Raw genomic sequence first — 17,828 nt, forward strand, 5'->3', positions numbered from 1 at the left:
AATATCTACCAGATTATACGATGCTACATTCTAAAATACAGCCGTATTAAAATTATCACTGTTTGATTATTTTATTTCGAATCCAGAACTTCGATTCCTATCTACATTTGCTGTATAAGTTTCATAATGTTTTGGTGAATGTCGAGGTCTCGTGTGTCCACCATTTTGGACTTGAAGGAGGAACTTTATATAATGGCGCAACACGCAAATTATTTATTCTTCATTTCTGGAATTTTGCACAAGAGAGAATCTTGTTTCTAGACAGGCGTGTTAGTACCTGGCATTATTCCCACGTTAAAGCAGTTTGGAACACAGAAGGAAAGACGGGCAGACAGAAAAAGACATAGAGAGAAGCAGACAGCAGGGAGGTAGAGACAAACAAAGACAAAACGAAATGTAAATATCAAATGCTGATATTTAAGTTACAGTCCATATCTATAGTGATATATATATATATATATATATATATATATATATATATATATTTTCCAGATATTGAAAGTGTAGAATCACATCATACAAAACATATTACAAGAATGACTTCTTACAAGTTTCTTTGAACGAGAAATCTATAACGATAAACCTTGAATACAAAATTGTTCAAACTTATTTCCACTCTTCGTGTTCTAAGAAAGTCGGTCGGTTTCTTGGCTAGCTGAGCGACTAGTAGCTACCTTACAAAGGAATATCTTGTCCCATGGAGTTCGTTCAGAAGCACGAAGTTTGTTTACATACTACAACTCGTAAATTAGGACATGCAGGCATATGGTTGAAAATGTAATTGATATTATATTGTATAAATCTGGTTTGCAGGCAATTAATCTAAATTCGTTTGTGCAGGGGCTTTGGGCTAAATTAAATCGGCAGTTGAAATCAGTCACATTTTCAGTAAACTCAGTAGGATTGAAGCTCTCACGGCGGTGAGTACGAAGATGGCTGTCTTCTGGGTTGTAGCGCTGCGTAATCTGGTAGAAATTTAACAACATTTCGGAAGTTCTTACCATCAGGAGGGTCTCTTGACCTTTAGATGCATTTTTGTTAGACGATGATTTACAGCAATGAATTCTCCCCAGTTGAGATTCTAGATGCTCACATCATCAGAAGGATAATACAGATAAACCAACCGTTTATTCTGATCTGGACAGCATATGATAGTGTTTCTTAGCCGATTAAATCGGGTTTTGAAAAATACTGCTATTCTAAGAACGAACCAGTTAATTATAACAGCCCTGCTTTAACGCTTGCAGTAGTTCAATCAAGATGCATATCTACATCAGAAAGAACAGTTGAGAGTATCTATAGCAACGAAAACTTCTCAGCCGTATAAAACGCGTGGTTTCAAGAATGCAATTTTATGACTGGCCGAACTGTCGTTGTTGTGCTGACACTAAATTGCAAATAACATTTATTTACTGGCAGAAGCTTAAATGTGAGGCCAATCCTATTTTATTGTACTGCGCCTGCGTCTGTGCAGCAATAAAATTCCAATAATTTTTATTATTGTTGATTCCCGGTAGGTAGCAGCAAAGTCAGCTGTACGGTGCTGCTATCTGTTGGTGGTTCGGCGAAATACACATGGGTATTTAGTTGCGGGTCTGCAATGGTTATGGCGAGTTGATAGAAGTGAGTTTGCGAGAAAAGTTTGAACGTACGTGTGAAAATGATTGTTAGACGTGGTGCTAGTTGTGCCTGCTATGTAGGCCTTTTATATTTTTTGTACTTTATCAGAATTGGAAACACACAGCTTCTTATTAATGTGAAAAATCAGGTAAATTACAACCAAGTTTATTTTAACAAATAGGGTTAGGATGTTGGGTTGTCATTAAGCAATGAATATAAGGTGCAGAATCATAAAAGACTATGAGTAGCTGAGAATAAATGCTGATTTTAAGTGACAGTTACAGTTTATCAAGACTAGAAAGAATATAAGTTCACACATCTTTTGTTATAAGCAAATATTGTGTATGTGGTAAGGTTATGTTGGTACTTTGACAAGCATTCAGAATGTCACGATTTCAGTATAATGCAGGGCCTTCAGTCCATAATTTCGTTCTAATTATGATGGTTTCAAAAATTTTCAAAATCCTTTTATCAGAGTAATTTTCCAAGGGACACATGTCTAGAGAAAAACACATTGATAGTGACATAGTGGGCTAAGGTTACATACACATGCTTTGTTTTGCATACTAAATGTAGAATTAAATAAAAAGAGTACGTTGAAATTTAGGCACTTGTCAGACAAACACTAACATTTTTATCTCTGAATTAGTATTCTAGCATACTTATTAATGTGGATTGTAGGTATAATTAAATCCATGTTATTTGGTTATGTTTAAAATTGTAGCACATTCTTAACACAGCAGTTTTTTTCTCAAAGATAATAGAAATGATTTCTGATAAATTAAATTTTTGTCTGTATTGTAATTTCTGAGGGTTACTACCCTTACACACAAAATTGATGGTAATCAACAGCCCAAGCTGTACGGAAGTTACACAAGATGAACAAACTGTCATTTGAAGATGGCCCTCTTCTGGGTTGTTCATGCTGTTTAGTCTGGTTGAAGTATTTTCTACTTGTTAAGGAATCCTCACACCATTATTTAATTTCCATTATAGTGTTGTTCCCCTTTTGTGTGAGGGCCTCCAAAGTAATTTATTCTTTTCATGACTTTCCAATTAAATTGTGAATAAGTGACTGGTTTTGTTTTCATTACATCTCTCAGTGTGTACACTTATTATTTTGTGAATGCTATGTCAATTTTCTTCTCAGCTAAATAATCCCTGCAAGAAGTCTCATCGCTCTCCCATGAATTTGTGTTGAGCATGAGTGAATTTCACCTATTTCAGTTTGTTGGTACTACAAATGTGATAATGCATTCTATAAAATCTATCCTAATCAATAGCTCTTAAGGAAATTTAAGCCTTTTGGGATGATATTTATGAATGTGTTTGTTTGCTATTTAGATTTTCCAGTCATCTTTGATGGGCAATTTATTATCTATCTATTCAGTAAGTGTTAGTTTGTAGTTTGGTTGGTTGGTGGTCGTTGTGAAGGGATTTTGGGTCTTGTGGGGAAATGTTTATGAATATGTGTGGTGTTGTTGCTGTGGTAATGCTGTTAAGGGAATTTTGACCATATGGGATAATATTTATGATTGTGTGTTGGATGCTTTATGTTTTCCCATCATTTGTGATGGAAATTCGCTAGTATGATAATAATGATGAAATAATTAACTTTCTTTATAGAACTTTCTGAGGTATTATACAGTGTAATTATTTATTGCTATTCCACAATGAACATGGATGAATGAATTAGTTGCATACAGGTTCCTTTATTAAAGGTGAGAAAAACCTGTGAGTCTAGGAATACATACATATAGAGTAGAGTAGAGTGGAGTAGAGTTGAGTTTATTTATATTCCATAGAGCCTTCTTAGGACTCAACTAAAGGATGTAGAACATGTTGATGGGTATGTTCCAAATGCATCACAGAGTATAGTAAAGTAAAATGAAAGTAACTCTCCTAAAAGTGAATGGGTTAGGTTGACATTGTGCATATTTTTGTTATAAATAAAATCCAGTCTGACTAATTTGGAGTAAAAATGATTAAAAAATCCACAAATAGAAATTAGTTTTTGTGGACATTCTGATGAGTGTATTGATTCTGTTGATCAGCTGTCAACTTCTCAGAACACAACTTCATTGATTTAGGTAATGAAATTAAAATGTAAATTAAATATGATACAGTGTCATTGCTTTCATAATTCTAAGCCCATGTTTTATTGGGAATATTTTTTAGAGGATGAATATAAAATGAACTATAAGGAGAAACAATTTTGGACAATTATGCAGTCTGTTATGATGAGTGCCACGTTAATTGGTCCGTGTATACTGTGATATGATTGTGTGAAAACAGAGTATCACTGTTGCCAAAGAGGTGAGCAAAATTGCAAACATTACACGTGAATATATGTGCTGTTGATCTTCTGGATTATGACAAAATTATGTTTCTCTGAAACATTGGTAATCATCTGAATGACTACATGGCATCACAACCCAGATGACCATAATTTCCATCTCTGTTGCTTGAAAACCCCCAAATCTCATATGGCTCCTCTCTTTTTATAATATAATTATTTCATTTCATATCTATTATCAGGTGTGCACAAATTTGGGTGCCAGGTTGCCAGAAATTTTCTTGATAGTGTCTAGAGTTTTCTGCATGTTATTTTAATGATTTTATATATTATGACGCATTTTAAAATTTGTGTATTATAGTAACTTAAAAAATATATTTTTGGTACTATCTGTGAAAATGAGTTTTTCATTCCGTAAAAAGATACCGAAAATATGATTTATATTTCTTATTATATACTATATTCTAGTTTTTGGAGATGGTTCGTAAATTTATAGGAAATTTTTGCATGTCTGTTTTCTTCAGGTGCCATGTGGTCGTATCTCCTACATGTGAATTATAAAGGCCAGATTTAAAGGTTAAGAATATTCTGGGTGATGCAAGAAAGATGACTTCTTATAAAGTAACGATAAAAATGAATGGCTATGAAAGAAGTTGTGTAGACCGTAATAACTAGGTCTGTGTAATGGATCAACTGAAACGGATAAATTCTCTGTACACAGACTTAGTTACTCAAATCTAAAAGTTTGTGACGATGGTGAGTTATTTAAATAAAAAGTTTTTTTGTGTGTTATCCATCGTCTAATAAAATATTAAAATTGAACGACGTTTCGGAGATGGGACTCTATATACTTGAAGACGGAGATAGAGTCCCATCTCCGCAACGTCGTTCAATTTTATTATTTTATTAGACGATGGATAACATCCAAAAAACCTTTTATTTAAACAAACTTGGTTAAATTTATTTTTACGATTCTTTTTGTAACAATTTTTTGCACCACCTTGTATGCAGGCTACATATACATATCATTTGCATCTTATGCTTGTACTTGAAGTCCTCTCTGAACTTGCTTGAGTATTCCTGTTTTTAGTTTAGTTTGTTTTTGTATCAGAATTTTTAAGTTCTGATAACAGATATTCAGAATTAGCAGGTGAACTTCATGCTCTGTATATAGTACTTCGTTGCATGTAGCTGGGCTCTTGCCTTCAAAATGTTGAAACTATGCAATGACTAAATTAATGTTTTAATTGATTAGCCATGAATCCATGCAGAGAGATTCAATTTGCTTTGCAAACCATGCATAAAGATGAACAGTATAGAAATGGCTGGTCACTTCGTGTATTATCATCATCATTTCATTATTCATGATCCAAGAATTAAATAATTAAGCTCCCATCAATTTTAGTAAGTAATCTGTTGCTTCAAAATCGAGTAGATTTATCACCACTGATTTGTATTAAAAGTAGCCCTTAAGAATCTATTTTAATTTTACCCCTAAAACCTCAGACATCCGTGTAAGTTAGTAGTGAACAGTCTACCGTCCCATGTACAACTAGTTCTACAGGGCATGTTTATTTTTTGAAACACATGTTTACGTATTCTGCTTATAGTTCATGTAAACATGATGAATTAATACAGTGAAGCAACTGCAAAGAGAATGCTTTGAGTTACACCAGTAAAACATCAGCTTTAAAAACCGCTTATATCCGATTGGTATTTGCATTTCTCCCGACCAAAATAAGTACCGTTACTCTGATTTTTAAGTAGCACGTAACTGTACCATCCGTACTTTTGTACCTAGAAACAGTTTTAAAAATCTTGCATGTCAGTGTCAGATAATGCGTTTTAGAACGTGATGTTTGTCGTAAAGTTTAGTGATTTAGACGTGCGTGGTTTTAAAGGTGTGACTTTCTATTTCCATAATCAAGACCTCGTAGAAAGTTGTGCTTCTGAGTTTGAAAATTAAAAAAAAAATTCTTTCTTGCAATTCTTTAAAATTCGAAGATACGCCATGTTAAAGGATGGATCCTTATCAGCCGTATGAAGCGCTTAGGCCTACCCTCACGTCTTACGTTTGGCTGTGTTGTGCGGTTTCACAGTCACGTTACATACGTAGGCTTTAAGGCTGTATTCTAACAAGTCCCTCCCGCCGTCCTCTTCCCTGCCAAGAATACTGAAATCAAACTCCCCCCCTGCCCCGTCTCTCTGCGTTCCCTGTAAATACTTCCGAACTTCGTGACCTGTAGTTTGCATCTACCAAGGTGAGAAACTAATGCGTACATTCGAGTAATTGAATCATTTAGTAGAATGTGGCAATGTAGACTTGTGTGACAGCGGTTTGGTGTAGTGGCGAGGATCTGTGTTTAAATTTTAGCCATTCTGGTTGACTCTTCTTTTTTGTGATTTTGTTGTATTTTCATGAAAATGCAGGGATAATATTATTATAATAGGCAACAGTGTTTCCAGTACATCATTCTGTCATCTTGACACTCGTGATATTTGAGGTTATTCAGCGGTGACTGATGTTCTTCTGGGCTGTAACGCCATGTAGACACCATTTCGGAGAAACGAACTGTTTCAACAGCCTGATTTTCGCTTTTCACCATTGCCACTTAAGCCCTTTTTATCTGCCCACGAATCTACACGGCGTGACAATCAAAATAACATCGTTGTCCTAACAGTCGACGTTTTGTAACCGAACCGTAGTTAAATAAGCCAACAACAGCAAAGTATATGCGGTTTAATCTTCAAGCTGTGCACGGATATTTATCTTATCAGAAAGTCGCTTCAGTAATCTTCAAAGTAAGCACTGTGCTATAAGGCTTTGAAAAGAGTCCATAATATTATGCACATTCAGATCAAACCTTCAAACTAACTACTCACGGCTGACTGAAGACAACTTAAGTCGGAAAGTTTTAAAATTACTTAACTATAGAGTGCAAGTTGACTCACCACTGACTGACAATTGCGGGGAAACAGTAAATTGCTGTGTTTTATAAATTTACATACAGCATTTATTATCAGTCGTATTTTTTGTAATATGCTCCTTGTCCGTAGTTAAGTTTGAAGGCTCTGTGTCATTAATTACATGTGAACAGCGAAACGGTGAAGGCCTATTCTATTCTGAAGGTTTCTGACGAAGACGTAATCAGTACAATATGGATTGTTGAGGTTTTGGACTTTGTCCGTCGTCTGATGTTATAAAATTACACAACATTTGGAGGACTGGGTCTTTCCTCTTTTCAGGTGTGGTGGCGGGGACGATCACCTACTCTGTGGAGTCCATTAGAGTGAGCTAATCCCAGTCACCTTTCCAATGTTTAATTTATTTCATGCAATGTTCCGTTTTTCGGAGACACTGACTGTCAAAGGATATAAAGACCTGTGTCAGCTGTGAACTCCGTTTTAGCAATCATGCTTTCTAAACGTATTTCTAGCAATTTTTTTTTCTGAAAATTAATTTTGAGCCACCCTGTGACCGATATTGGTCTGTAAGAGAATAACTCGACAGAACCTTGTTTTAGAGCAGGGACAGCATGAGGCTGGTCGATGTGTTTTGTAAAGTTGTGTCACTTTTTATGATGACAACTTTACCTTACCTGTACGATTTGAGGTTTTCACAGCGGTGAGTACGAAGATTTCTGTCTTCTGGGGTTTTACGCTGTGTAGTCTGGTAGATGTTTACCAACGTTTCAGAATTAATTCTGCCTCCGTCATCAGGGCAGTTTGACCTCTGAAACGTTGGTAAACATCGACCAGACTACACAGCGCAACAACCCAGAAGAGAGAAATCTTCATATTCTGATGACGGAGGCAGTATGACCTCCGAAACGTTGGTTAACATCGACCAGACTACACAGCGCAACAACCCAGAAGACATATCTTCGTTACCTTACCTGTTATCATAAAACACACTTTGTTAATTTCGTCAATCTTTGGCATTATACGTCGCGTAAGAAACTTTTAGCTTTTGGAAGAAAGTCAAATCGCTGAGTATAACGAGTCTTACGGATAGATATTTGGAGCAATGTATTAAAACTGTAACAAGAGATTTTACTTGACATTGAAAGACCACTCAAGCAAAATAAATTCCAAATACTGTGTATTACTGATGGCATTATTAAAGGAAATTACGGAGTAGTAGTGAACCTGTTCGCAGTAGTAAATGACATTTTTAATAAATTTCCACTTAGTTTTAATAAACGTATTTAATAACCTTGCGGCCCACGAGCTCATAAGCAAGAGTGAATGTGGTCTTAGGTCTGTAGAAGGTAGGAACCCCTTTTTACCTGTTTAGAGTATTTTCCCCTGAACGTATAAATATTATTCCGACCAGATCATCCTCTGTCATTCGTGTTGCCTGCCACCCGCATTCGTATCTATTTTTGCTTGTATTCAAGTCCGGAGTCAGGTATTCACGATTTCATTCGATAGATAACACGAGGACATTTGCTTGGACAGAAATGTTTATGAATAGATCGCCTCATGCTTTGAAGTTATCAAACATAAAATTGTACATAAACATAACATAGACTATTGAAGTGGAAGATACGTGTAAATGCAAGCAGATTATGACTGTATCATGAATCCATTTTCCGTTTTCAGGGACTTCTCTCCTCCCCTGTAAACAGGCCTTAGATTCCCATTATCCCAACCTTGTCAGATCTCAGTAGGCCTACATTATATTACATTCAGTTGCATTCTGCTAGTATTGTAGTAAACTTGTCGTCTTGTGACTTCGATTTCAAGGAAACTTATTGCCAGGTTTAATTTATGTGTTTTGAAGCACGAAAATTAAAATTCACCCCTTCGCGACCTTGCTTGCTGAAGTTCGCCAATTTAAATCATGTCAACAAACAATTTTCGCTAGGGCTAATGTATTCTCCCTCTTGTATTTTCATCTTCTATAAATCACAGAAGAAACTTGGCAGAATAAAGAAAAGGAAACAAGCTTTCATTGAGAACTCTGTCTTAACCGATGTATTTAAAAGTCCGGGGTCTGTTCCTTCATGACTCTTCGCAAGAGTGACTGCCAATCCAAGGCGGGCCGCATTATTTAGTATTGTACCTGAATTTCGCAGTACATCTGAATAAAAGTTTATGAAATCAAAGTATTGGTAAATAGTAGAAAGTATATGGGGCCAGACAATTTAAAGTTTAATAGCGTGAAGCTGAAATATATTTGCTATTTATTTAGGGAATCTCTTTGATAATGTTTTTACGTTTTCATGAATGAAGTGTTACGAAGGATGAAGTCCTGTCGCATCGGCATTCTTCATGTCCCTATGCATTTCCGTTACATGAAGAACTCGCTTAAAATTTTAGTGCACGTTCCATGCACTTGTAAAGAGCCTAAACTTGCTTTTAGTATTCATTAACCGCTGAATAACGCGTGCAGGTTAATGCCCAGTCATTCTAATACTGTTGAATGTGTGTATCGTGGTCAAACGACTTAATTAGATAACAGTAATTGTGCTTTGTACGTAGTGCAGTGGATGTGAAGGAATGGGGTGAAAGCTCGCGTTTAGGTCAAATTGTACCAGTTCTTACGCTAAGACTGGGAAGTAATTTTCATGGGTCTACTTCAAATTAATATGTGTTCTAAAACTGTTATTACGCCCATTGTGGAAAACGGCAAGGCTGAGGATAAACAAAACAGTTCGTGTGTGCTGTTAACGCAAAAGGCCTACAATCCGTTAACGACAGCGAGTGATTACCAGCCAACCAAGTATTCTGTGAGCCGATGGGATGTTGAATGTCGGATGCCGCTTTTCATTTTACGAAAGAACTTAATGCGCACCCTAAGTTTTCATTTGAACTCATCACTCTGAACATGATATAAAACAGTTATTCATAGTATGCTTGAAAGTGACAAGACTATCTTGTATAATGGAAATTAAAGTAAGTCGGATTTGAGGTTTTTACAGCGCTGAGTTTGAAGATGTCTGTCTTTTGGGTTGTTGCGCCGTGTAGTCTGGTAGTATTTTGCCAACGTTTCAGAGGTCCTTACTGCCTCCATCATCAGGTCTCACAGCGACTCATTATCCAAATAATGAAGGCAGCAAAGAAATTAAATTCTTCATTATCTTATGCATTTTAACAGCTTCAAATTGGGTTGTTTCTTATGTTTGTGAACCGCCCTCAATTAATGCTAGGCCATGTTTCCACATAGGCGAATAATAATGCGGCTGAAAACGGACTTACTCATTCAACAGAATCTATTATACGACCTTACCCTTCCGTTTATTAGCCAGAATCTTCAGCGATCTCTCAGACTGGATAACCGCCGGTCTTTGTCGGTATATAAGTTTATGTAATTGACTTCGTTCAACTATTTTTCCATGTCAGGAATGCCTTACCACTTTCTCTCAGGTTCTTATCGAGTGTGTGTATTGCACCGACTATTTTCATGAATTTGCCAGTGTGTAATGTGTGTGTTTGTGTGGGCGTATGTGTGTGTATATATATCACTGCTGTACAGAAATTCAGTACGAATCACTTTACCTTAACGAGACTCTTAAATGGTTTGAACTCTGGGGAAGGGAAGTATGGTGAGAAGTAGCATTTTTAATCCACGTCTCATTTTTAGTCAGGAGTCAGACAGCTATAAATGGATGGATTTGATCCCTTACTCAGTTTGTTCATCCTTTCTGAGGTTTTCGTATTTCAGACGGACACAATGTGGTTGTAAGAATAATTCCCTGTTTCACTTCCAAGAAAGCCCACTGTTGTTATGGCATTGTTGCATACAGATTCTGAGAAGGGAACGCCAAGGTTTAGCATGTATTCACATTTTCTTCCTCCCCTGACGTCAGAATCGAATGGGGCTGCTAAGATACAGCGGAAGCTACGCTATGAACGCTTCCTTGCAACCGAGATCGGTGCTGAACGCAGCAGTCGCGTTCTTTGTGTTGTACACCCTCGTGTTTTCGCCTTATTCCTTTTAGACCTTGAACATGGATTTGTACATACGAGGATGTTATTCTAGTGACATCGAAAGGAAAGGTTTCTGAGTCTTGTACTGCTCAAATGCGGGACTTTCGGATATGGTAGCAATAATCTAGTGTTTGTCTGTAACGTAAGAGTGTGTCGCAACGTGGATGAGAGTAAGTCAAAACTATTTATAATTTCATAAATATCGCGACCTCTAAGACATTATCACTCCATAAAATGTGTGAATTCCTGTTTCGACGAGCCTGAAAAGGTTAATTTATATTCAATTTTTATTACTTAAAGGGCATAGAACGTCGCGTTTAGTTCTGCGTCATTCGGGAGGTTCCCTAATCGAATTCTAGGCGAGGAAACAGATTTTACGTGTTTTTCGTCTAACCCGTCTAGACAGATTTCACGAAGAAAGTTATCTCAAGCTGTCAGTTTACACATTCGGCAAGTGTGTGATTCAAATCTCGATTAGGACATCAGTTATTCTAAGGTAATAATTTTTTCAGGTCCCCTAGGAAAATTTCACCGAGAAAATTGGCAGGTGTAAATACGCGGCAGGACACCAATCATTCTGAAGTTGTTATTGCAGTTAGGTCTTTGTCTCGCTTCTTGTAGACGGCCCATCGAACAGGTTCTCTCGACCTGAAACACTTTTTATTTTCGGAAGGCCCCTGGTTCGAACATCTGATAGTAGAGTGGTTTTCCACCGACCCTCCTCCGTGCTAATGCCAGGACAATACCGGAGAGTAGGCTGCGACAGCGTCCTCCAGATCTTTTGAAATCCACACACTCGGCTGTTCTCATAGTCACTAAATAACATCTGTTGTTGATGAGGCATCGTTAATTTTGACGCTTCATGGCCCAAAAATATGGAAAATAAGAGACATATTCGTAGGTTTGCTATTCGCGCTGGTAACTTCAAAACCGTTGCGAGGTTGTGGATGCAGCTCCATTTTGTGTGGGAACTGTACTGACGCCGTGCGGGATTTCGTTTAGGCTACACGCTCCACAGTCATGTCGGAGAAGTTGCCGATGGAACACGGCGATTCACACTGCACTTGATTTCTAGATGTTGATGAAACCATTCTACTACTGCAGAAATATGTAATGTAACCAGGATAGAAAACGGAAGAGGATACGGTTCATTTAACTGCAGTTTATGTTTTTCTTTGTTTTATAGGAAAATAAGAGGTGCATGTTCGTTCGTCATTGTTTCCCTACTGCAGCATTTAAATAAATGAGAGTTTGTATGACCGTAATGCATCTGGAGTCCTGTTTTGTTTTCTGCCGTCTGTAGTACTAGTGTTGTGATCTTGCGAACTTCGAAGTTGGAAGACACTTCAGCCCTACTAATTGCAGGGTCTAGGAATGTTGCTTGTAATATATCTTCGAAAAATATGTAGTATTTTTGCGGGAATTTTTTTCAGAATGTAAAATAACATGGCATTCATGGGAGATATATTGGTCTGTTCATCTCTTGATTTGAGGACGATAAATAATAAATCATTTGGAGCTAGCAATATAAACGTTGTATGGAGGTAAAGTGAAAACGTATCATTTTCATGTAAAACATTTTTGTATGTTAGTAGAGACAAATTTGCGACGTAGCGATTGCTGTTGTCTGACAAATGCCCCATAATGGAAATATGTGTGCCTGCTAGTGTGAATTGTACACAGAAGTTGATCACTAAATCGTATAATTAGTAATTTATAATTGTTCCTAGCCTCACCGTCAGAATGAGATCTTTTAAGAAAGGCTGCGAAAATTGTCACGTAAGTCAGTTTTATGCTTCAAGGGCTTAAATGAGTTTGTTTCTTAAACAAACTGGTGGCGTGTGTATTTGCTTTTAGACGTAAATATATAGTAAGCATTCAGTTACTTAATATATTAATGCCCAGTGAGTGAAATTTGTCATGTGTGACGTCAGAGCTTCTTGCTGCCGCCACATATTTTAACTTCTAACGCAAATATATTAGTAACATCTCCATAAGTAGGTCTGTTATCTGTCGTCAGTCCCAAATATCACATGCTTGGAAACAGCTGTGCATTAGTTATGTTCGCCAGAGCGGAATTTAAACTTCCAACTAGTCATATGTATTCTCGCCATTTTAGTTTGAATTATACGAAAAAAAATCCATTAAGGCTGCATTTTTTCAAAGATGTACCTTGTTTATTTGTCACGTACGAGTAGAAAAATATTAGTAGTAGTAATTATATTTCCATTTGAGATCATGTCGGATTCCCATGAATCCAGGATAAGACTGTTTTTGAATTTGTGTCACTGTGTCAGGATACAATTTCGCCCAGCAGTTCTGCGAATCAGTTGAAATAAAGTTTAAGAGGCCTAGGACCTTTAGTGAAGCCAATAATTTATTTCTTGGAAAAATATATTTTCTAGGCTACTCAAGAAGTTACATTCTTTCATGAAACCGAAGGTTTGTAACTGTAGTTAAAAAGTCTGATAATGGATCTACTCCTGGACTAGTTGAATGCAGTATTAGCAAATAATAGCATGAAACCCATCTCGTGAAACAAATCAGCAATTATTTTCCACATAATATTTGACAAATAATGACCGATTACTTTTAAAGACGGACTTTATGCACGGAAGTTTTTTTTTAAACGGGAGGGATATCTTGACCGAGGGACTCTTGGGCTAGGAATTAGTTAATGACAAATTAATAAATCAAACGAACATGCCTGACATCGTGATATGGTCCTGAATAGGACATTCCGTGTCATGGAGGTCAGAGGCTGTTTTTTATTTTCGTAATTCCTCCAAACAAAACCGTGTATTTGTTTCCTCCCACATACGTAATGGGCACTTGACAATGCATCATTATACACAGTGTAATTCTTGCTTTTGATAGGTTAGTAAGTGCAATGAACACAGTATCTTAGTTCGTTCTTCAGGTGGTCTTGACAGTATAATAATTGGAAAGGGCTCATTACCCCAGAATATGTTTCAGTAATATAATTAGGTTTGTGTTTCAAGGTATTTGGAAAACAAAGCTTGCTTATTTTGTTTTCCGCTTGGCGTGCCAGGCAACGTTTTGCGTGCGTTCTACTTTACACGTACAACTAAATTGATGTTTCTTGTCAAATGTACACGAGATGCGTTGTTAACGTTCGGTATAAAAACTGCTTGGCTTGAATTGTGTTATTGTTAGTTTGTCCCATATGTTGCGGAAATTTGTTAAAACATTCTATCTTCCCTCATCGTATGTATGGCCGGTCGAGTGACGTACAAGGCTGAGTATTTAATACCATATCCCTCGCAGTCTAAGACGGTTGTGTTATGTAAACATAGTTGGTTCGTCGTGTGTGTGTGTGCGCGCGTCTGTGTGCGTGCACAATGTAATTTATTCGGGGCAGATCACGCCTCGCACGAGTTATGAATGATGAAGGCGCGGTAGCAGTCAGCTAAGGGTGGCTTGATGACCCCACTCTCCGGCGGTGATGCTGTGGAACATGGCTCTCTTTATCAAACCAGCCTTCCTTGGTTGGTTCACGACGTACTTACTGTAATGTGACACAGAGGTTTCCGTAACATACCAATTTTATCTTTGCTTGTTTCTGGACGATAACACCGTCTTATGGTGGTTTATTTTGTCAACATTTCGGAAAAGCTGGCTGTCTCAATTTTGTTAACGTTGAAGATGGAACCAGTAATGATTTCCGAATATTTGGAAAACATGTTTTTCGTTGCATGCAGTGAAACCGCCCTCCTTATGGCATGCTACAACTGTTTTAAGCAGTGTGGAATATATATATTATTTAATCTCGTGTTTTCTTCGTGAAATTTATTCCCACGTGTATGACAAGGATAGGTTGCTTTATCAAAATTGTAGATTTTGTGGCTTGGGATCTCAGCTGGCGACTACCTGGAGCCCTAGGGAAGGCCATCTTTGTCGACTCTGCGTCCCATCCTAGCGGGACTCATTTTTCTTCTTTGTTCCAAGGTTGTTGCACATCTGTTTCGGTCGTCGGTATAGAAGGGCATCAGACGTTATTGATCTGCGTGATGTATGAATTTGTGATCCAAATTAATGAGATGTTAATTTCGTTGGTTCAGCTTCTGTTTCTTCGCAGTGGCCTGTCATACTCATCGGTACCCAAGAATGAAGTTGGCAAATTAATTCTCGGTCAGATGTCAGATTCTCACAGCGACGAGTATGATAGTCTCTTTTGGAATGTTGCGCCGTGTTGTCTGGTAGGAACGACCGAAGTTTCAGAGGTACTAATAGAGGACGGGAGTCAGTTGTGTTCAAATTAATTTACATTAAAGCTGCAGAACAGGTGTTGTATTATAGCAGATGAATGTAATCACTGTCCAAACCGACTAGAACCAAGGCCAGTTGGGACAAATTACATATGAAATGAGATATATAGGCTAGATGTAGGAAATGAGATAAGCTCCTGAAATTGTGTAAGGTAGTGTTTAATTCGTTTAGGGTGTTTCTGTGTATAAATTACGCATCAACTTAGAAATATATGGACATTTAACATTGGGAAGACTTTCGAAATTTGAGGAGTATGACTTATTTAAAGTCTAGATTATAAATGAGATTAAAGGTATGGCGATGAGAAATTAACGCAAAGCACTTCTATTAATATTTAGTGTGGTTTTGAAGAGCCATTGTCGATAGATTACAGATCAGGTATGAAATGTAGGCATGAAATATTAACTGAAATGTTCTTTAAATGTTGTTCAATTGAGGCTTCATCATTTATCGATCATATGTCAGTTGAGATATATGAGAAATTAACTCGAAGCGTGTTCTTGGAACGTTGTATATGGTGATGAATATTGTGGAATCTGCACGTAGATTAGGTGAATAGGTCAGATGATAGATTTGTTAGAAATTAACTCAAAAAGTTGTTGGTACGTTTGATGGCGAGTCAGTGTTTCTAGCTAGGTGACAAATAAAATGAAAACTGTAGGTACATTGCATTAAAGGCAGGTTCTACAAATTTTGCATGGCGACGAACGAAGACCCGTAGCTTACAGATCGCAGACCAAGTGATGAACATGTGAAGATTGAACCCAAGAAATGCAAGGTGCCATTTGGGAGATTAATAGTAACATTTATAATTTTTCTTAAAGGAACAACAGTGAATATTTTTGTTTTGTGTATTCTAATCTTCAGGCTTTTAGACGGGAGATGGAAAAACGAAATATTTTGTACTGAAATTTTGATTTGTAGCAGAATGCTACATGTTCGAAGATTTATTATTACTTGTCAATATATAATGATTTTGTCTCTCAGTCTTGAGACAAGATATGACACTGATAGATTTCTAATGTTCCACTTGTGATTCTCTAATGGCGGATTTCAGTATGATCTCGTACCCAACCTTAAATTACCGCTGTCTTAAATGTTGAAACCTACCGCGCGGTCTAAGATGCGTATGACCTTGGGCCAGTTTTAACACGGACTCTGGGATCGATTCCCGTTCCAAGCGTGGATATGTGTCCTGCTAAATGTTTAAAGGAATACGTTTTCTTAGAATTCTGATCTGGAATAAGTGAGATGGTGTAATCCGCGGTACATGAAATATTTGAGTTATGACTACTACTTTTGTTAGTGATTCAGTTTTGTGTCTTTAAATTTATGTTCCACACAAAGAGAGGTTTTATTGACAACCGTTGTCAGTGCCGATCAGTGTAAGGGCAAAGGAATGCAGGGGTTGAAGGACTTATGCGATGTACGTGCAGTGTTCTATTTCGTCGCCTTTACCAGAACACTCTAGGCGTGAATTGGGTTTTTATGACCGTTTCAGAAACAAAACGTTGGAGTAATGACTGTTTCTTTAACACCGTTACTCCAAGTGGTCGAGTGTTTTTACAGGACATTACAGTACTGCCAAATACGAATGCGAAAAGTATCACGCTTACAAAACGGATGAAGAGATGACTTCGCGAACACCTCTTGCTGTAATGTAGAGTCATGTAAAATAGGATTTGCAATGAAAGTAAGTATCCAGAGTTTCTATAGCCCTATATTATGTACTTTATATAGGGAATTACATCCAGCTATTGTCCATCTGCCATTAAGACTCTCCTGTGGGTCTTATATGGGCTGTTACTTAGAATGGTATCGCCGTACAGAAGAGATTAGAGATGACTTTGGCAAAGCCACTAGCTGTAATTCAGAAACATCTAAACTGCAGTTTCGAGTTAAAACATTAAAGGTTTGTACAATTCTGCCAGATGTACTTTAGATAGAGAATTAAATCCAGGCGCCTTCCATCCACCTGCGGATGTTTCGGGCTGTAATAACCTCGGCGCTACCAATGCGAATCAGATTCCGATTTGTTTATCTTCACTGGGCTGTAATGTATTTACGTTTTTACCGCAAGTAATGCGTTGTTTGATGGTGGTTGAGAAAGATTTAATTTTCCCCTAGCAATGGTGTTTTGTTTTTATACTTGCTGCTTAGCTCTCACTAGATGTAACGGCTTCAGCGTCTTTTTTATACCAAGTTCCATAACGCACGTGATGTGTCCAATACGCTCGTTAAGACTGAATAGATCGTTGGCTTCTGCGTTTCTGCGTTGCTGTGATTGTGTTTGATGATAGTGGAGCCTGTGCGTTACCCCCTTCTTACCATAAAGACGGTACAATATCAATATTAAATTACTTCGTTGTACCTCACGTGACAAACGGAGGTGAACAACGTTTCACCCTTTCTTACTTCTGAAGCTTTCTTGCATTTCCCGATAAGAGCTTTAAGTGATTTTGTGAACCAGTTCTGTCCCCCCCCCCCCCCCATATCATTTTCTGTCTTCCTCTCTCATCTGCATAGCTCGTACCTTTTAGTTGGAGCCCCTACTTACCATATCGTCGTTTCTCTTGAGAACTTGCTCATGGAAGACCTTTGCCTTCTGATGTGAAGTCTTGCCTTGTGGTTAGGAATGAATTACATTATTAGTGGAATTCGGGTTTTAAAGTTCGGATGACGTAGT

General features: G+C 37.4%; 1 protein-coding gene across 1 annotated transcript in view; it reads left to right on the forward strand.

The window, feature by feature from the left end:
* The first annotated feature begins 1,573 nt into the window (after positions 1–1,573).
* oaf (BRICHOS-like domain-containing protein out at first) overlaps positions 1,574–17,828 on the forward strand; it is a 110,739-nt gene continuing 94,484 nt past the window's right edge. Inside the window, exon 1 of the mRNA XM_022072619.2 lies at positions 1,574–1,768. Within this exon, the coding sequence (XP_021928311.2) occupies positions 1,661–1,768 (108 nt within the window). The 5' untranslated portion in view covers positions 1,574–1,660. The remainder of the gene's footprint in view (positions 1,769–17,828) is intronic.

The sequence above is a fragment of the Zootermopsis nevadensis genome, unplaced genomic scaffold (genome assembly GCF_977971745.1).
Source record: "Zootermopsis nevadensis isolate Lab colony 2312 unplaced genomic scaffold, Znev_1.0 Znev_ptg000017l, whole genome shotgun sequence".
NCBI classification, from domain to species: domain Eukaryota; kingdom Metazoa; phylum Arthropoda; class Insecta; order Blattodea; family Termopsidae; genus Zootermopsis; species Zootermopsis nevadensis.